Source organism: Pundamilia nyererei, unplaced genomic scaffold (assembly GCF_000239375.1).
Source record: "Pundamilia nyererei isolate P.nyererei 1_Seehausen unplaced genomic scaffold, PunNye1.0 scaffold00239, whole genome shotgun sequence".
NCBI classification, from domain to species: Eukaryota; Metazoa; Chordata; class Actinopteri; order Cichliformes; family Cichlidae; genus Pundamilia; species Pundamilia nyererei.
The window spans coordinates 55,974-72,115 of NW_005187640.1; the positions used below are offsets into that span (position 1 = coordinate 55,974).

The 16,142-nt window shown below is 43.3% G+C and overlaps 1 protein-coding gene across 3 annotated transcripts in view; it reads right to left on the reverse strand.

Annotated features, from left to right (window-relative positions):
• Positions 1-12,291, reverse strand: part of LOC102199519 (aryl hydrocarbon receptor-like) — a 29,683-nt gene extending 17,392 nt beyond the window's left edge. For all 3 annotated transcript variants that reach the window (XR_001290569.1, XM_013914946.1, XM_013914945.1), the window contains exons 1-2: positions 11,811-12,291; positions 3,181-3,371 (exon numbers count right to left, since the gene is read on the reverse strand). Coding sequence is in view for 2 of the 3 variants with exons in the window: in XM_013914946.1 (XP_013770400.1) it covers positions 3,181-3,371; positions 11,811-11,869 (250 nt within the window). In the remaining variant the exon portion in view is untranslated. The remainder of the gene's footprint in view (positions 1-3,180; positions 3,372-11,810) is intronic.
• Between the last annotated feature and the right edge of the window lie 3,851 nt (positions 12,292-16,142).

Here is a 16,142-nt window from a genome sequence, read left to right on the forward strand (position 1 = left end):
AACCGAACCGTGAATTTTGTGTATCGTTGCACCCCTAGTGTACAGGTGTGTGTTTACATGGTTAAGACATCACAAATACCAGATGACATCACATTAAAGTGCACCACCTCAACTACGATTGCTAACAGGCCTGGATGTTTTCAATCAGCTTGGAAACTGCATTTTTCTCAGTTTTCTACCAGCACAAATATGCAGCGAGCAGCACAAATATGCAGCGAGCAGCACAAATATGCAGCGAGCAGCACAAATATGCTCGCTGCATATTTGTGCTGCTCGCTGCTGCTGCATATTTGTCAGCAGCAGCGAGCCACAAGCCTTCCAAAACATCCAGCCCTGCTTCACGAAGTCACGCTATGAGGCCGGGGGCCCAGCTTGTTCAGGGAGATCTGCAATCACCAGGCAGCCTGATAATGTTTCATGATCATGTCATGGAAACGGCCCCTAAAACTGCCTGTTTCTTTTTCCTCTAGGCCCTTTTCTTTGAGCCAGTGTTTTTCTTTGGTTTTACAGGATCCGTATCTTAAATCCTCGGCATGTCACCACTTGAACGCTCGGGCTCCGCGCTCATATTTTGACCAGGACAGTCCCCCTTGATGACCAGAAAAAACTGCTGCTGACTGAAAGGTCAAAACTCATGCAGGAGTCTTGGTTTCAAAGAGTAACACATTTGAGTTTTCTTTCATGATGCAACCCAACACTTCTTCACACAGAGCTTAACTCTGAACTACGAGCTGTATACTCAGCACAACATCTGCCAGCGATGAAGAGCTCTGCATTCCTCTCAGATGTTGATCTGAGTCAGGTATCGACTCCGATCAACATCTGCATCAAACTGAAATCAAAATCAAACATCAAAGCTCCTTCACGTGATCAGGGCTGTCTGCAGACACCTCAATGCATTTTGCCACAGCAATATAAAGAAATGCACAAACACTCTTAGAACATGCAGTGAATGCACTGTTTGTAGTCGCAGTATAAACATGCCACAGTCACTTCCAGCTGCACCATGCAAGAACCGCATTAGCTGCTCAAATGGATGCTTTTCAGAACGACTCAGATTTACCGCTCAGTGATTGAATAATAAACCGTACAACACAGCAATCCATGCTTTTGGCCTCATGATAATAAAATAGTTCAATGTAAGCTTCATATGAACTTTTCTATTACAGGAGTAGCTGCAGCAAAAGCAGGATATTCTGTGTTTGTGGCTGAAACACATTAAAGTCCGTGGATTCAACGCCTTGTTTGGAGATATAACTGTTGACTTGAATAAATGCTGCGGCGCCTGACGGTCTAATCTGATGTTTCCCCGACAAACATCTTTTTTGGCTACAATGTGAACAGCAGCATTTTAAAGCAGCAGCATGGAGCAGTGACCTCATGCTGTAGTACTTAAGCATTTTGCCTTACATGAAAAAGATCTGAGACCAGAACGAAACACAAGCCCACCCTCAGCCAGTGTGCTGGTCCTAAACAAACATCAACAGGAGGCTTCGATTCAGACTGATCTATTTATATATGTTATATATGTTAGTTTTAGAGAAGAAGAAGAAAGTTGTACGGTAAAATCTGAAGTCCTCAAACTCTTGATCGTCTTAGTGCTTAGCTAACTGTGAATGCACTGGGAAAGTCTACAGACACGGGAGCCTGTCTCACCTGTACAGACAGAAAGGTGGAAGAGGAATGCCAGCGCTCATGTGATAACATGTAATATCCATTCACACTGCAAACAGCTGGGCTGACAACAAGCACGCACACTTTTCACACACTGTCTGTTTAAAGTTGCACAGCATTCATAATTTCACTTGGTTTCAAAGATGTCTGTTACTGATAAAATCTGTCTTTGGAATTCACTTTGTGCATTTTTACCTCTACTTCTGTACGACTCCTGAACCAAGAGACGCAGACACCTGGAGATAAGACACTTCATGTCTATTGTTAGAGACAGCAACTTACTCAGCAGTCTGTCAGGAAACAACTCGGCTAAAACGTCTGTCGTACTTAAAGACAGGGATCCTCTGCAGCTGTGTACGACTCACATGTCATTGACTTTCTTCTGACTCATCAGCTTTTCAAAGCCTGCACGTTTAATTAAGGTGCAGCAACTCTTAAAAAGCATTTGAGAAATATTTGAGGCTGTTGTGGGTGTTGCTCGGAGGCAAGGTGGGGTCAGGTTAGCGGCAGTGAGGATGTGCCGTTTCCTAAAACTGGATTCCTGCGTGCTTCTCATTCCTGCCTCAGCTGTCAGATGTAGTTCAGTCACTTCCAGTGCTGGCTTCACTGCGCCCAGTTATCAAGCTTAGTCTACCTTCACTCCCACCTTCGTCTACATTACCTCATTCATACAAGTGTTTGCTTGTATTCATTATCAGTATTTTGGACTTTTGTGTCATTATTACGGTTGAATTAAAAACTCTAGCCTCTATACTGATTTATCGCTCATATATACCTTTCACTGCGTCCACTGTTTCATGCCTACTGAGTCCTACACGTCCCCCTGTTGGACTGACAGGGTTCTAGTGACACAGTGCACCTACATCTCTTTTATTTCCAATTATAAACCACCGTTCTACTACAAGTTGCCCTGACTCAAAGCTTTGCCTGGGCAGACTGCAGGGAGCTGCAGACAGCCTATCTGCAGAGAGCATCTGCTGCCAAACGGAGGCAGTGTCCAAAGTATGTGGTCGAACCGGTCCGTGGGCTGCTCTTCCTCGTGCTGTTGTTGGTCTCTGAGAGCCGAAGAGAACAACTAAATCATATCATGCAAAGAACAGAAGGGAAACTGAGTGTTAAAGACAATGTAAAGTGTGCACTGCAGCCACTGCAGCTGCATGTCATACTGCACTCTTTATCTTTGATGCCTCTTGCATTTCTCCTGATGCTAAGCTTCTTCTCTGTTCAGGTCGGCTTGTCAACCAGCCAGCGTCTGCTCAGTGCAAGGTCGAGGTATGCGCTGTTGGCTTTGTGTGGTTAAACACATTTCTCAACCACAGTATTACTCAACACAAGAGTCGGTAAGACCAGACATATTAGCGTTTACTCTGTGGTACAAAGAGCAGGCTGCCATGTGTTTGTGGCAGCGAATGTGGAGGTCAGAGTGGGCTTATCATCATTTCATTTCTCCACACAGCACTGACATTTCAACAAATCTTTGGATATGCACTTGTGGCTGGTCTTTACCTTTGAAGAAGCTCTTAACCCTCAGATATCCCACGCTGAGACGGAGGACTGACAGCTTGTCCAGGCGAGAGCGCACCTCCTCAGGAAACGGCAGCAGGTCCATCAGCCTGTCAAGCTCCCCGTTCAGCCGATCCCGGTGGCGCTTTGACGGGTTGGATTTAACCACTGCATTGCCCTCACTGACCTTCTTTCTGAGGAATTACAAGAAAAAATCTGGTTAGTGATTTCATGGCAAAATATGAATGAGCCTGGCTAACCGGGGAGCAGCACGGCACATGGATGCACTGAGTCAGCCGTGCATCAGAGCTGCATGTGTTACTAAACCGTGACGAGACAAACTCAGAGCGAGAAATCCAACTCTGATGCTAACATGACACCAGAGGAACATATCTATTGTTCTAAACACCAGAACAAAGCAGACTGGTTTCCCAAGGAAACAATCTTCAGCTCAGGATAAATAGTACAGACAGCAGTTTACAAAACACACGTTTCCACAAGTCATTCGATCAGGAGGAAGACCAGTTTTTAACCACGACACCCGCGGACATCTGTTTGACCACCCATGCTCAAATGCAAAGGGGGAACTCATGAGGCTCACTGGAGATACATGTCATTACTCACAAATCACAAACACATGCTGAACTGGGAGGAAGACCAAGTGTCAGTGAAAGTGAGCGATCAGCACTGTTATCATTCCTTCAGTGAACACCTGCAAACTCACCGCACGAGGAGAAATACCGCCAAATGTTCAGAAAACAACCACCTGCTTAAGTCTACACGGCAGCTCACTCGTGCCAGCATCACCAGATGGAGCAAAAGCGTGAGAAGTCTCAGGAATGACAATCCTGCAGTTCAGACAGTAAAAAACATGAAACCAAATTTGTGACAGATGCTGTTTCAGGTTTCAGCAGCGTAAGCCCAACATGGCCTACGTCACGACACTACGAGTTATAGTCAGTCATGAATGCTACAAAGCTTTTGCTTTATTTATGTGGAAATGATCAAAGACCCTACTCTTATATTTGGTCTTCTTCTACAACACTTTAAACTTGTAACATCCAGAATTAAGATTTTAGATCGTTATATATGTTCACTATTTAAAAACAGCTGTATAATCTCTACATACATGTTTATGTCAGAAAATAAATAACAGCTGAATATCCAGTAATAAAACAGAAACTGTCAGCTTGACAGAAACAATCACTTGATTTATGTTGTGACCATTGAAGCACACACTGACTGATATGGAAACAAATGATCAGGATGACTTCTTCCATGTTCTCCCTCCTACTTCTGTGCTGAACAATAACCTGGGATTTAACTAACCAATGTATTTTAGAGATTGTTCTAAACGGTCTTTCTTGTGATAAATCACATATTTCAGGATTGACACCAGCGTAGTGTCAACTGACCCCCAGCAACTCTAGCCATGAACCATGACTTGATGTGAGTCTGTCTGAAAACCTTAAACTGAGCAGGATTCATTATTAATGAGTAAAAAAATCATGTGTGTGATTGTGTGGATGACTGAATGTAGTGTAAAGTGCTACACAAATGCAGGCCATTTACCATTTTACAAAACTTCCACAATAATATTACGACAGGTTAAACTAGGGTTTGCCTTAAGCTGCATCCACACTCATGGCAACAGACTCATGGCGAGTCACATTTCAGGCTCTGGTTGCCCGGTTTGCTACCAGGTCATGTCTCAATCAGTGGTATTCATTACTCTCATTACTCGTCACTTTTTTCAGCTTCCCGTCCACTTCCTGATGCCGGCAGTTATTCACTTGGAGTTGTGCTGTCTACCAACCAAGGTTATCTCTTCTGCTGATTCAACAGTTTCTACATCTCCTACAGGAAATGGTAAATGTGTTGATTCTTTCTACCCTCCCGGAGCATTCAAAGCACTTTATACATTCATACAAGCACCATTTCTATCTAACAGTCACACTCAGCATTGGAGAGCAGCTTGGGGTTAGTATCTGACCCAAGGATATTTGACTGGATTAGCCAGGGATTTAACCATCAACCTTCCGATTAGCAGATGACCTGCTCTAGCAGCTCTCCCAGTGTATCTTTGCACTGTGGTAGTCATGCGTCCTCCTTTTCTTATTCTTTTCTGTGCTTTATGGTGGATGGCGCCACCAAAAAGGACCAGGATGGAGCACCAACCAGATAATTACTGTTGCTTTACATTTTTATAATATGTATATTATCGACATATTATTTGTAATAAATTTTGCAGTTACCGTCATTATCCGGTTGTTCAGTCTGACGTCACTAGCCGTGTCTGGGTCTAAACTCCGCTGCAGGTCCATATATCAAACGATCACTGTGGCATTACTGAGAGTTGAAAAACTGTCTAAAGTCTTTCATCTTTAATAAAATGATCAGCGTTCTGCTCTACCAGGTGTAACAATTGAGTTTAACATCCAGGCATCCATGAAAACGGAATTTATGACATTTAACGGAGTTAGAAGTTAGCAGGGAGTTAGCTCGCTAGCTTCTATCTAAATACAATATAGCATGTCCTGACTGCGGGGTTTTGGAAACAAATTCAAACGTACAGCTCTGTTATCACTTCCAACATAAATGAAGACAGAAAACTAAACAGCAGTGACGTTTGTAGGGTTACTGAAGTTGGGCTAGCTGGTATATAATGATGTGCTACGTGACCGCTAGCGACACAGCTATGTTAGCATAATATAAACACGCTAACTTTTTTCCACTGGATAAAAGTTAACGTGAGTGTTCTCGGTGGTCAGGAACAAATGTAATCGCATGGCAGGATGCTGTAAAAGGACCAAACTTCAGCCAGGAGAACAACTGAGATAATCCATCCACAATACGAGGTTAGTCATTCATATACTGCTGCATGGGCTGGGCTGTAGTTACATCCTAAGGTTTTAAAAACTGAGCTTAAATAAATGATTAGCAAAGGGAGGTCAACAGGGATCACTGACTGTTTTAGGGGCTTTTTGAGATTAAATAGAAGAAAATGCATACAACACAACACAAAAGCCATATTAAACTACTTTAGGCCCGGAAGCAGGATTCGTCACGTCATCACTTAACGACCGGATACTGTGACACCTCAACATGAAAGAGTTCAATTCATATGAACAGACTCGTCAGGGAACAGCTGTGTCTCTACAGCCGGAGGCTTTTCTTCAAATCTTTTCTTATGAAGTGGAACCGATCAGTAAACTGTGTTAGTCTAATCACATTAAACCACTTGGTTTACCAGTAACATCCCCTTCAACTACTACTGTAGCATATTTAGAGTTTGTGGCTGTCTCTTTCTCTCTTTACCCAAACTCTGGTTAATGGCAGGTTATTAAATTTCCTCCTGCAGCACTAACTCGACTTACCCGAGCTGTACCTTCCCACAAATGGTGCAAGCCTGACTTCACTCTCAAGAAATGCTAGCACAGACAAAAGGCAGCGGTCAGAAGCATTTTTTCCACTTTGCTTTGCCATGGATCACAGGGTTGAAGACATCTGGGGACTCGCTGTATAAAAGGAAGATGTTTTAGCATATCTGTTAGGATTCCTCATCTCAACAGGGCAAAGCAGGAATATGAACCCAGAGTCCTCCGTCTCAGCTGTAAGGCAGCGCTGATGCTCATTTGTCTGCTCTGAACAGGCAGCGCGTCTGCCAGATGCAGAAGGATGACTCGGTGGTGCTAAAGTATGAAACACATGCTGACAAACACAGGTGGCAAAACTGGAAGCAGAAGAGTGTCCTCGACAGAGGAAAAAGAATACTTACACTAAATCCCACGTGTTCTACATACATGTGAAAAAAGACAGACATGACAAATGAGTGACAGTGACAATACTGGAGTCAGGACCACGAGAGCTGAAAGAACATGGTTATTCCAATCTGCAGCTGTGCGTTGTGACCTGTCTGTATCCACTGAATCACACGAGGAGATCCCCAGCACAGAAAAGCTCAAACATTAGTGACAACAAGATGTAACATTAAGTCAGAAACAGCATGAAAGGATGAGCTGTGGTAGAGGTGGGTTGCAAAATGGCTTGCAGATGCACAGAAACAGCTTGAGTAGCATGGCCTGCATGAAATAACCATTTAGGTACGTTGGAGGGCATCAGCTGAGATTTGAGGACTGTGTGAGCTAAAGTAGCCTGAATGAACTAGTACTATGCTCGACATCGCTATAAAGAGAAACGATAGAATCAGAGGAAACCTCTTCAGTAATAATTTCATCTTCAGCATTAATCCTGTGTTTAAGTCATAATCAGTGGGAACACTGTGTTTTTGGTGGTGTCAGTTCAAATAGTTTTGCTCCCTGATTGCAAAGTTTTAGGAGAACATTTTAAAAGCCTTTTATAGAAATGTGACATTAACGCACTGAATGTTGGTAGGGATTTGGATGAAAAGTTTCCTCAGGCCTGTGCAGGAGCTTTAAAAGGCTCCAGGGTGGGACTGCTTTCCCACTTTGAGCCCTCGTCTTTCACTCTGGGAGTAAAGCACGGAGGCAGGCAGCTGCTCTGAAGGCACACGGGACACAGAAATGACTCTGCAGCTCTCTGACCTGCACCCTGCTGGTTATATTTGATGCACTCCACATTTATTGTGCATATTTTCTGTACACACATTGGTATTTCTGCTGAATGGTAGTGTTGACAGCATACATATTATTTGCACTTTATCTTGTGACACCTCAACATGAAACAGGCGTGAGTCATTAGGGAACACTTCCCTGTGTGTGTTTGGTGGCTACATCCTTTCCTTTCAGGAAAAATAATATAAAAAAAAAAGGTTAAAAGCGTGTACTGTTTGTGTACAAGTGAAAATCGAAACAAAGGCCACAGAACAAAGGGTAACGTCCTGCCACACCTCTTATCAGCATGTCTCTGTGTTGTTCACAATCCCTTTAGATTACAAGTCAAAAGAAATGTTTGCACTGCAAGTATATTATCCCCATTAATAAGGACACAACTGCTCACTGCAGCGAACGCATGCTGATGCTATAAAGCGCACACCTTTATTCCATCGTCACTCACTGGAACCACCACACTGAACCTTTAATCCACTTCACACACACACAGAGCAGCAGGTAAGGAGCCCTACACACTACCATGGAACCAGACTCATCTCAGTGCTCGTGTTTCACCTGCTCTGTCAGGATGCCTCTGGCCCGTCTCCTGTTCAAACACACAGAGCCAATCACAGAGCTTTGCCTAATATGGCTCAACTTTGATTGGTACTAGCAGCACTTGTAATCTAGTCAAGAGCTCCACCTTTTTGGACCAATCTGATAAGAGACACCTGTAAAACAGTCCAGGATGGAGCTGTGGAGATAAATGTACATTTCTTCGTGTTAATATTTTTAGTCTGTAAAGGCTCATTTTGTGTTTGATAGATGTGATAAACAATGAATTCAGTTCTGTTTTCAGACGTTTTACAGGTTTTGATTACCCTGAGCGCCCTGAGCCACTTTACAGCATGAGCCAGCCTCACGTATCTCCGTACCACTCTGCCCTCCCCAAGCACACCTGACTTCTTTACTAACAAAAATGACCATCGGTGAAAAAAGTAAAGGACACACACACACACACACACACACACACACACACACACACACACACACACACACACACAGAAGAATGTCCAATCATCAGTTTGTGTCCTGAACCTCAAGTGCGTTCGGTTTATGCAGCAGGACAATGAAACACACCAAAAAGAAGCTCCACAGGTAGAGCAGGTCATCTGCTAACTGGAAGGTTACTGGCTCAGTCCCTGGCTACTCCAGTCTGCATGCCAACACATCCTTGGCCAAGATGTTGAATCCCAAGTTTCTCTGTGATGCATGCACAGAAAAATGTTCTTGGAGGTTTTAAAGTGGCCAATCAAAGTCTGGACCCAACTCTGACTGAGATGCTCAAACATGACCATCCATGCTTGGAAATCCTCCGTGTGGCTTCCTCTTCCACACCGCTGTGAAAGGCTCGTTGGCAGTTATCATTAAAGCCTGACTACAGTTCACACAACCAGGTGTCAGGTTTAGGGAGCAACTACTTTCACATGTGGCCAGGTAGGTTATGATTCCTTTTGTTCTATAATAAATGTATAATATTAATATTTATTAGATGAAATGACATCTAAGTGTGACAAACAAAACAAAAGAAATCAGGAAGCGTGTGAACAATGTTGCTTTCACACAGAATAAACTTGGAAAATGCAGAATATTTAACATAATAGACGATGGCAAAGGAGACTGGCAACATACATGGTAAGAATATGGATGATAAAACAGATTGTGGATGGACAGATCTGCCGTGGAATGTCCCTGTGCACTGACCACAGCTTTTTACAGTCAGGCTCAATGGGTCCTTTGTGCAGCTGAGCACAGCTGGCCGTCCAGGAAACCTCAGTCCTCACTGCACAGCCCACACTTTCAGAAACACAGACGTCTACACACAGGCCGACTCTTTATTTTGGGATTTACACCGGGAACAGCCCATACACAATAAACCAGATCGGTATAATCAGACACATCAAACCCACAGTGTTCACTCTCAGCATCTGTGTTTAACAGTTTATGGAGCTGACTCCGTTTGCACAGGAGTCCCAGAGCTGCAGACAGAAGATTTTACTATAGTCTGAATACTTAAAGCAGAGCTGAAACACTTTCCCTACATTAGGAAGGGTTAGCATTGCAGTTTTTTGAAAAGCATCTTATTTGAATACAACTACAGCTGCTGAACATAACTGCAGTTCTATGAATATTTGTGCAGCCCTCTAATTTTCCTCTTGGTTACGGGCACACTCCCAAAACACAGTTATAACCAGGAGGTAGGGGAGGTTACACACAAACACATAAAAATGTCACTTTCAGTAGCATTTGTTCAATTCAATCTCTTTTTCTACAAATGTCTGCTATTTATGTAAAATGATGTTTCATGCATCTTTATTACTGTAACTTAGAGCAACACACTTATCACTATTTAAGTAACCAGCTTTTGTTAGTGACCAAATACAATGTAAGAAGAAATAAATCCAGTTTTACTGTCTGTGTATTCCAACATATTTATCCTTCTGATGTATTAAGATCATTCAGCCCAAGCGTGTCACAGTGAAATTAACAGGATTCTAACTCTAAAAGCATAAGTGTCACCAACGTCCACTCACAAATACAGTTAGAGTAAAAGTCGTAAACAAGGCTAGTTTATCACTCTAGTATTACCACCTCATTATTAGACTAAACCTGAGTTGGCCAATGTCTGAAAACATGTCGGTGGTTAATGTATCGATGGGTCCACAGCCAGCTGCTATTGTGCACGTTTTGAATTTGCATGTAAGTCTTGGAAGTTGGTATTTAGAAAATTTGACTATATAGGTCACGCTAGTGTAACAATCTGCTGTATAATAAGGTTCACAAGAAAAAAACTAAACAGAAAAGACCATAGTACCCAGAGTTAACCCCCCCTACACACACACAGACACACACACAGAAGCCCGTTCAGCTATCTTAGTCAGGACCTTCATTGACACAATGCTTTATCTAGCCCCTTCCCCTGACCATAACCTAACTGTAACCCTGACACTAAAACCACATTTTGAGCCTCAAAAATGCTTCAAACTTGTGAGGACCGTGGGTGTGTCCTCACAAGTGACTGTTGGTTCTCAAGTAGAATGCAGATTTCGGTGCTCACAAAGACAGACAGGAACACACACACAGGGCCTATCACAGCACAATAACCTGCAGGCAGAAACTTTAATACACAGACGCAGATTTTCATCAGTGCTAAACCATCAAAAGCTTTTACACTAAAAGACTCTCGCGTATGTAATTTGTAACGCACAGAAAGTCACAATAAACAAAAGTAACTGAAAGTAAGAAAACTCGCAATGAAATGATCAGAGGCGGAGGCCTACGTGTCATACATCTGGTTAACAAAAACAGAAGTATGTCAAAGTAATTTAAGTACCCGCGTGTTCGTGTAACTGAGCATTAAGAGCTAGAAACGCCAAACAATAGTGTGGAAAAGAGCGAGAAAGTCGCACACGGCGCGAGGCCGTATCACATTACAATAACATCAGAGGCTCGCGCTCCCCTTCCTCCACCCCGCCCTCCCCGGAGCATCGCGTGAGAGCAGCAGCCGACTCTCAAACTTGATTGTGATTAATGCGCGAGGGCAAGATATCCATGCCAGATCCAGCATGGAGGCGCATTCTTAAGGTGGTCCTAAAGGAGGAACCCTCACACGCCGTCTCAGAAACACAGCACCACATTTCAGCAAACATTACAAGTACACGGCTTTATAATTACACACAGCTGACTTGGCGATAACGGGAGAACACAGTCCACCTTAACTGGTTTAATCTGTCATTTCCACCACAGGTTAATTTCATAACTTGACAGCGAAGTAACCGAGAGTGTCGCACTTATAAAAGCAAAGCAGTGTTTAACTTCAGTCACCTTTCTATACTGCACAGAGATTTAAAGTGAACTACAAGTTAGTTCCTGCTTACGGCTTTTTGCCCAAAGTGAAGCCTACCGTCACCCTAACGCTAACACGTGTGCTCATAATGTTGTTATCAACAGCGGTAACTGCTATTATTATAAGGTAAACAGTAAAACAGTCAAAAGTCTTACTGTTTGAGGGCGGGCTTCTTCCTTTTCTTGTTCGCATAGGTCCCCGGGTTTCTCAGCATGGTGTCACCTAGTTCTCACAGCCTTTACGTTAGAATAACTTCAGCTCGTTCACTCCTCCACTCCGGGCCTTTCATCCATCCAACAGTCCTTTATTTAGCCTGTTGATCCTAATCCCAGGTTATAGACCTGCCGGGGTCCTCGGAGGGCTGCCGCCGCCTTGACAGCTCCCGTTGGCGGTCACTGTTGCTGACCTTGGTCGGCAGCGCAGTGAGGGTACGCTGGGTAGTGCTGGTAGGTTTACTGAGAGGGGAGCAAATGGAAAAATGTTTGGCACAGAAGTCTTGTGCCGATGTCCAACCCCTCTCCTTTGGATAAACAACGCCGCCTTATCATTATTATTATTATTCAGAGTCACTCGAGTTTTCGTCCTCGCCCTTACACGGGGCGTTTTCAGGAAACGTGTGTACAGTCTGTCGAGACAGCTTTTTAAGGTGGAATGGACTCATTGTGGATGTCGAGAACGTTTGCTTTTGTAACATCCACCATATTTGCGTCTTTTGAGTTGAAAAAAAAGTTATTTATTTGAGGTGTCCGACCAAAGCAGGTCGTGACGTCATGGCCATGGTGGCAGCAATCTGTCCTGGGGACTGTGTCCCCCTATCGCTCTCTCCCTCACTCATTCACACACACACACACACACACACACACACACACACACACACACACACACACACACACACACACACACACAGGTGTGTATATTTCATGTGAGCCAGCGTGGGCAGCTGCAGTGTTTGGACCTTGATTCTTTGTATTGTGCAAGTCAGAGTAACCATTCCTGGTTTTCACTCTAAGAACTCGAGCAGCACATATCACTTTGATTTTATTAAAATTGAACTCTCTACCTATGTTCATGAGAAAACATTGTCTATTTAATTACTTTTACATTATTTCTGTGACTGCGACCGGTGAATGGACCTTCTGTCAGTGTCATTTTTCAAATGCAAATTTCTGTTTGTTCCAGGTTATCACAGAGTTTTTTATGCACAGTTCAAATCCAACCATAGGGCCTGAAAAATGACACAACAACAGCTGCACTTCCTCTAGGCACAACATGAGGCTTGCTGCAGAAGTGAGACAGTCCAGATAAACGATTGTTTAAATGACAGTTTTTAAAGTTACAGTCTTATTCCGAAGGGGATTCAATTCATTTTTCACCTCAAAATTCTACACACAATACTCTATAATGACAAAGTTAAAAATGTGCTTGAAATCCTTGCATATTTATTCTAAAAATATAACCTGAACTTAAGTATTCACAGCATTTGCATATTTTGTTTGAGTATCTTTGCCAGCAATTATAGCCTCACCTTCTTTCAGTGTGATGCTAAAAGCTTTTCACACCTGTTGGCAGTTTGTCCCATTGTTTTTTTGCACAACTTCTCATCTGGTCAGCACACAGACTTTTTTATATATCTCAAGAGGTGTTCGGCTGGCCATTCAAGCAGATTCACAGAGCGGCCCTGAAGCTGTCCTTTGTTATCTTAGCTGTGTGCTTAGGGTCATTGTCCTGTTGGAAAACCTTTGCTTCAGTCTGAGGTACAAAGTGCTGGAGCAGGTTATTATCAAGGGTGTCTCTGTACATCTGAACATTACTGAACTGTGCAAATGTGGAACAAGTGAAGTTCTGTCCATATATTTCCAGATGTATGGTTTTCTAGGTACCATTCAAGATGTTTGTGCATCTGTTTAGTTGAGTCGAAGTCTAGTATTTTATTAGTTTGTTCATGTTAATTTCAGATATTGAACAATTATGTAGGATTGCTTTCTTTCATTTGCACAATATCTCTCAAGTTAGAAATATCCTGTGTCAGAGAGACACTGAAAAACCAGGTCATGCATTTATTACTTCTAGGCTGGACTATATGTTATTATCAGGAAAACTCCAGTTTATCGAAAACATGGCAGAAAGCGTACTGACGAGGACTAGAAAGAGAGAGCATATTTCTTCTATGCTGGCTGTTATGTGGTAGCATCCAGTCTCTCGTCCAAATATGGTCACTTCTGGCTCCAAAAAACTTACATGACTGCAGCTAAAATGACAATAGAGGCGTGGGTAACTTGCACATCTGTGAAGGCACCATTAATGCTGAAAGGCACATACAGGTGTTGGAGCAACATATGCTGCCATCCAAGCAACAACTTTTTCAGGGTCGTCCCTGCTTATTTCAGCAGGACAATGCAAAGCCACAGTCTGCATGTGTTACAACAGCGTGGCTTCGAAGTAAAAGAGTGGCCTGCCTGCAGTTCAGACTCGTCTCCCACTGAATATGTGTGGCACAATATCAAGTGCAAATTAAAGCTGCAAGCAGCGTTATGAGGGCCCTCGCACCCTGGCGTGTCGAGCCACGCCCAAAACCTAATACCAGCATGTTCGATCTGATGTGACATTGATGGATTTCATGCATTTAACCACCAGCTAACATTTCATCTTATTCAACCAGGATTATAGTCGTCCCACTAGGTGGCGCTCTAACCACTATGTACAAATGGCATAACAAACATATCCGAGCTCGAGTCTAATCACACCTACGACCTTTGGGAGAGATTGAACATTGTGTTTTCGAGTGACAGCAGATTACTGCTTTTTGGCGAGTGATTGAAACTCCAAATGCCGTCATGACCACCCCGTTTCCCTGAACGTAAAAAGCTTCGCAATTTAACATCACAAAGGTCTTTAGATTCCACACACAGGAAATCGCATCAATCTGATGAAATCCCTTGGAGGAGTTCGTCAAAGCACGGTGCCTGAAAAGAGGGGAAAATGTCGTCAAAATTACACATTCATTTTAAAATGGCTGACTTCCTGTTGGATTTGGGATTTTGCTCCAAGAGACTTTTTTTGTACATCTTGATATCTCCTATAAGCTTCCCAGATTTCAGACTCATACATAAAACACAGAGCAGGGGCTGATGATTTGAAAGTTTGTAGGGGGCGCTGTGGAGCCATTTTGCGCTATTCAAGGAAGGTGATCACATAACAACAAAGCCTTCGTCCCATTGGAGGTGTGCGCCAAATTTCAAGACTTTTTAAACTTTCCAAGCCCCTCAAAAGCCACTTCATTGTTCACGGTGAACCGCGTTGCCACCAGGGTGCGCCGTTCAGTTTAAAGTCACAATTTTCGCACTGAAGTATCATGAGCAACTGATGGTGATATTCACCGCTTTTGAGGTGGCCACGATGAACCTGTGAAAATCAGTACGACAAAATGAAAGACATGACATTTCCTGTTGCCACTAGGTGGCGCTCTGTGTATTCCCGACAATGGGTACATCAATCTGTTCAGGGCGGGTCTAACATCATGCCTGTAAAGTCTGGTACTGAACAGACTGGATTTCATTGAGTTATACTAATTTGTTTCTTCATGGCGTGACATCAAAGTTCGCCATGCTGCTGGGGTCACACCCTTTCGCGAAAACTCACAGTTTTCACTGTAACCCAAGACCAACTCCTTAAGGCTTTCCTGGAGAAATTTGAGGCTGCAGATGTCACCCATCACAATACTGTACCCCAAAGTGTAAAACATGACATTTCCTGTTCCCACTAGGTGGCGCTGTCCTTGATGTCAAATATGGCAGTTGAAATATGTTCAGGGGTGGAGCCTTATCATATGTGTTCACTTTGGTCAAGGTCAGAAAATGTATGACAAAATGAGAGGCAATAAGATTTTCATGGCGAGTCATCGAAATTCGCCGTGGCGCCACCGCCACACCGTATCACGAAAACTCAAAAGCTCCGCAATTTAACATGGCCCAGGTGTGTAGTTGACACTGACCAAACATGAAGCTTATACGACCAAATCCCAAGGAGGAGTTTGAAAAAGTTCGAGGCATGGAAATGGCAAAATTAGAGCCAAAATGTCACCTTCACTTCTAAATGGCGGACTTCCTGTTGGGTTTGCATCAATGGGCCCACAGACTTTTTTGTTTGTCTTGGCATGATACACATGTGTGCCAAATTTCATACATGTAGCCCAAACGATGTGGTCGTAGGGCTGCATTTAACAAGGCATAGGTGGCGCTCTAGAGCCATTTCCCAGTGCTCATATGTAAAACCATTAAAATACAAAATTTTTCACGAGACCTGGCATGTGTGCAAAATTTCATGAGTTTTTGAGCATGTTTAGGCCCTCAAAAAGGCCCTTGTTATGCCTGAATAATAATAATAAGAAACGGAGCAGATACAATAGGGCCTTCGCACTCTCGGTGCTCGGGCCCTAAATATGGCAAAGGAGACCCAGGACTGTTGAGCAACTGAAGTTGTACATCAAG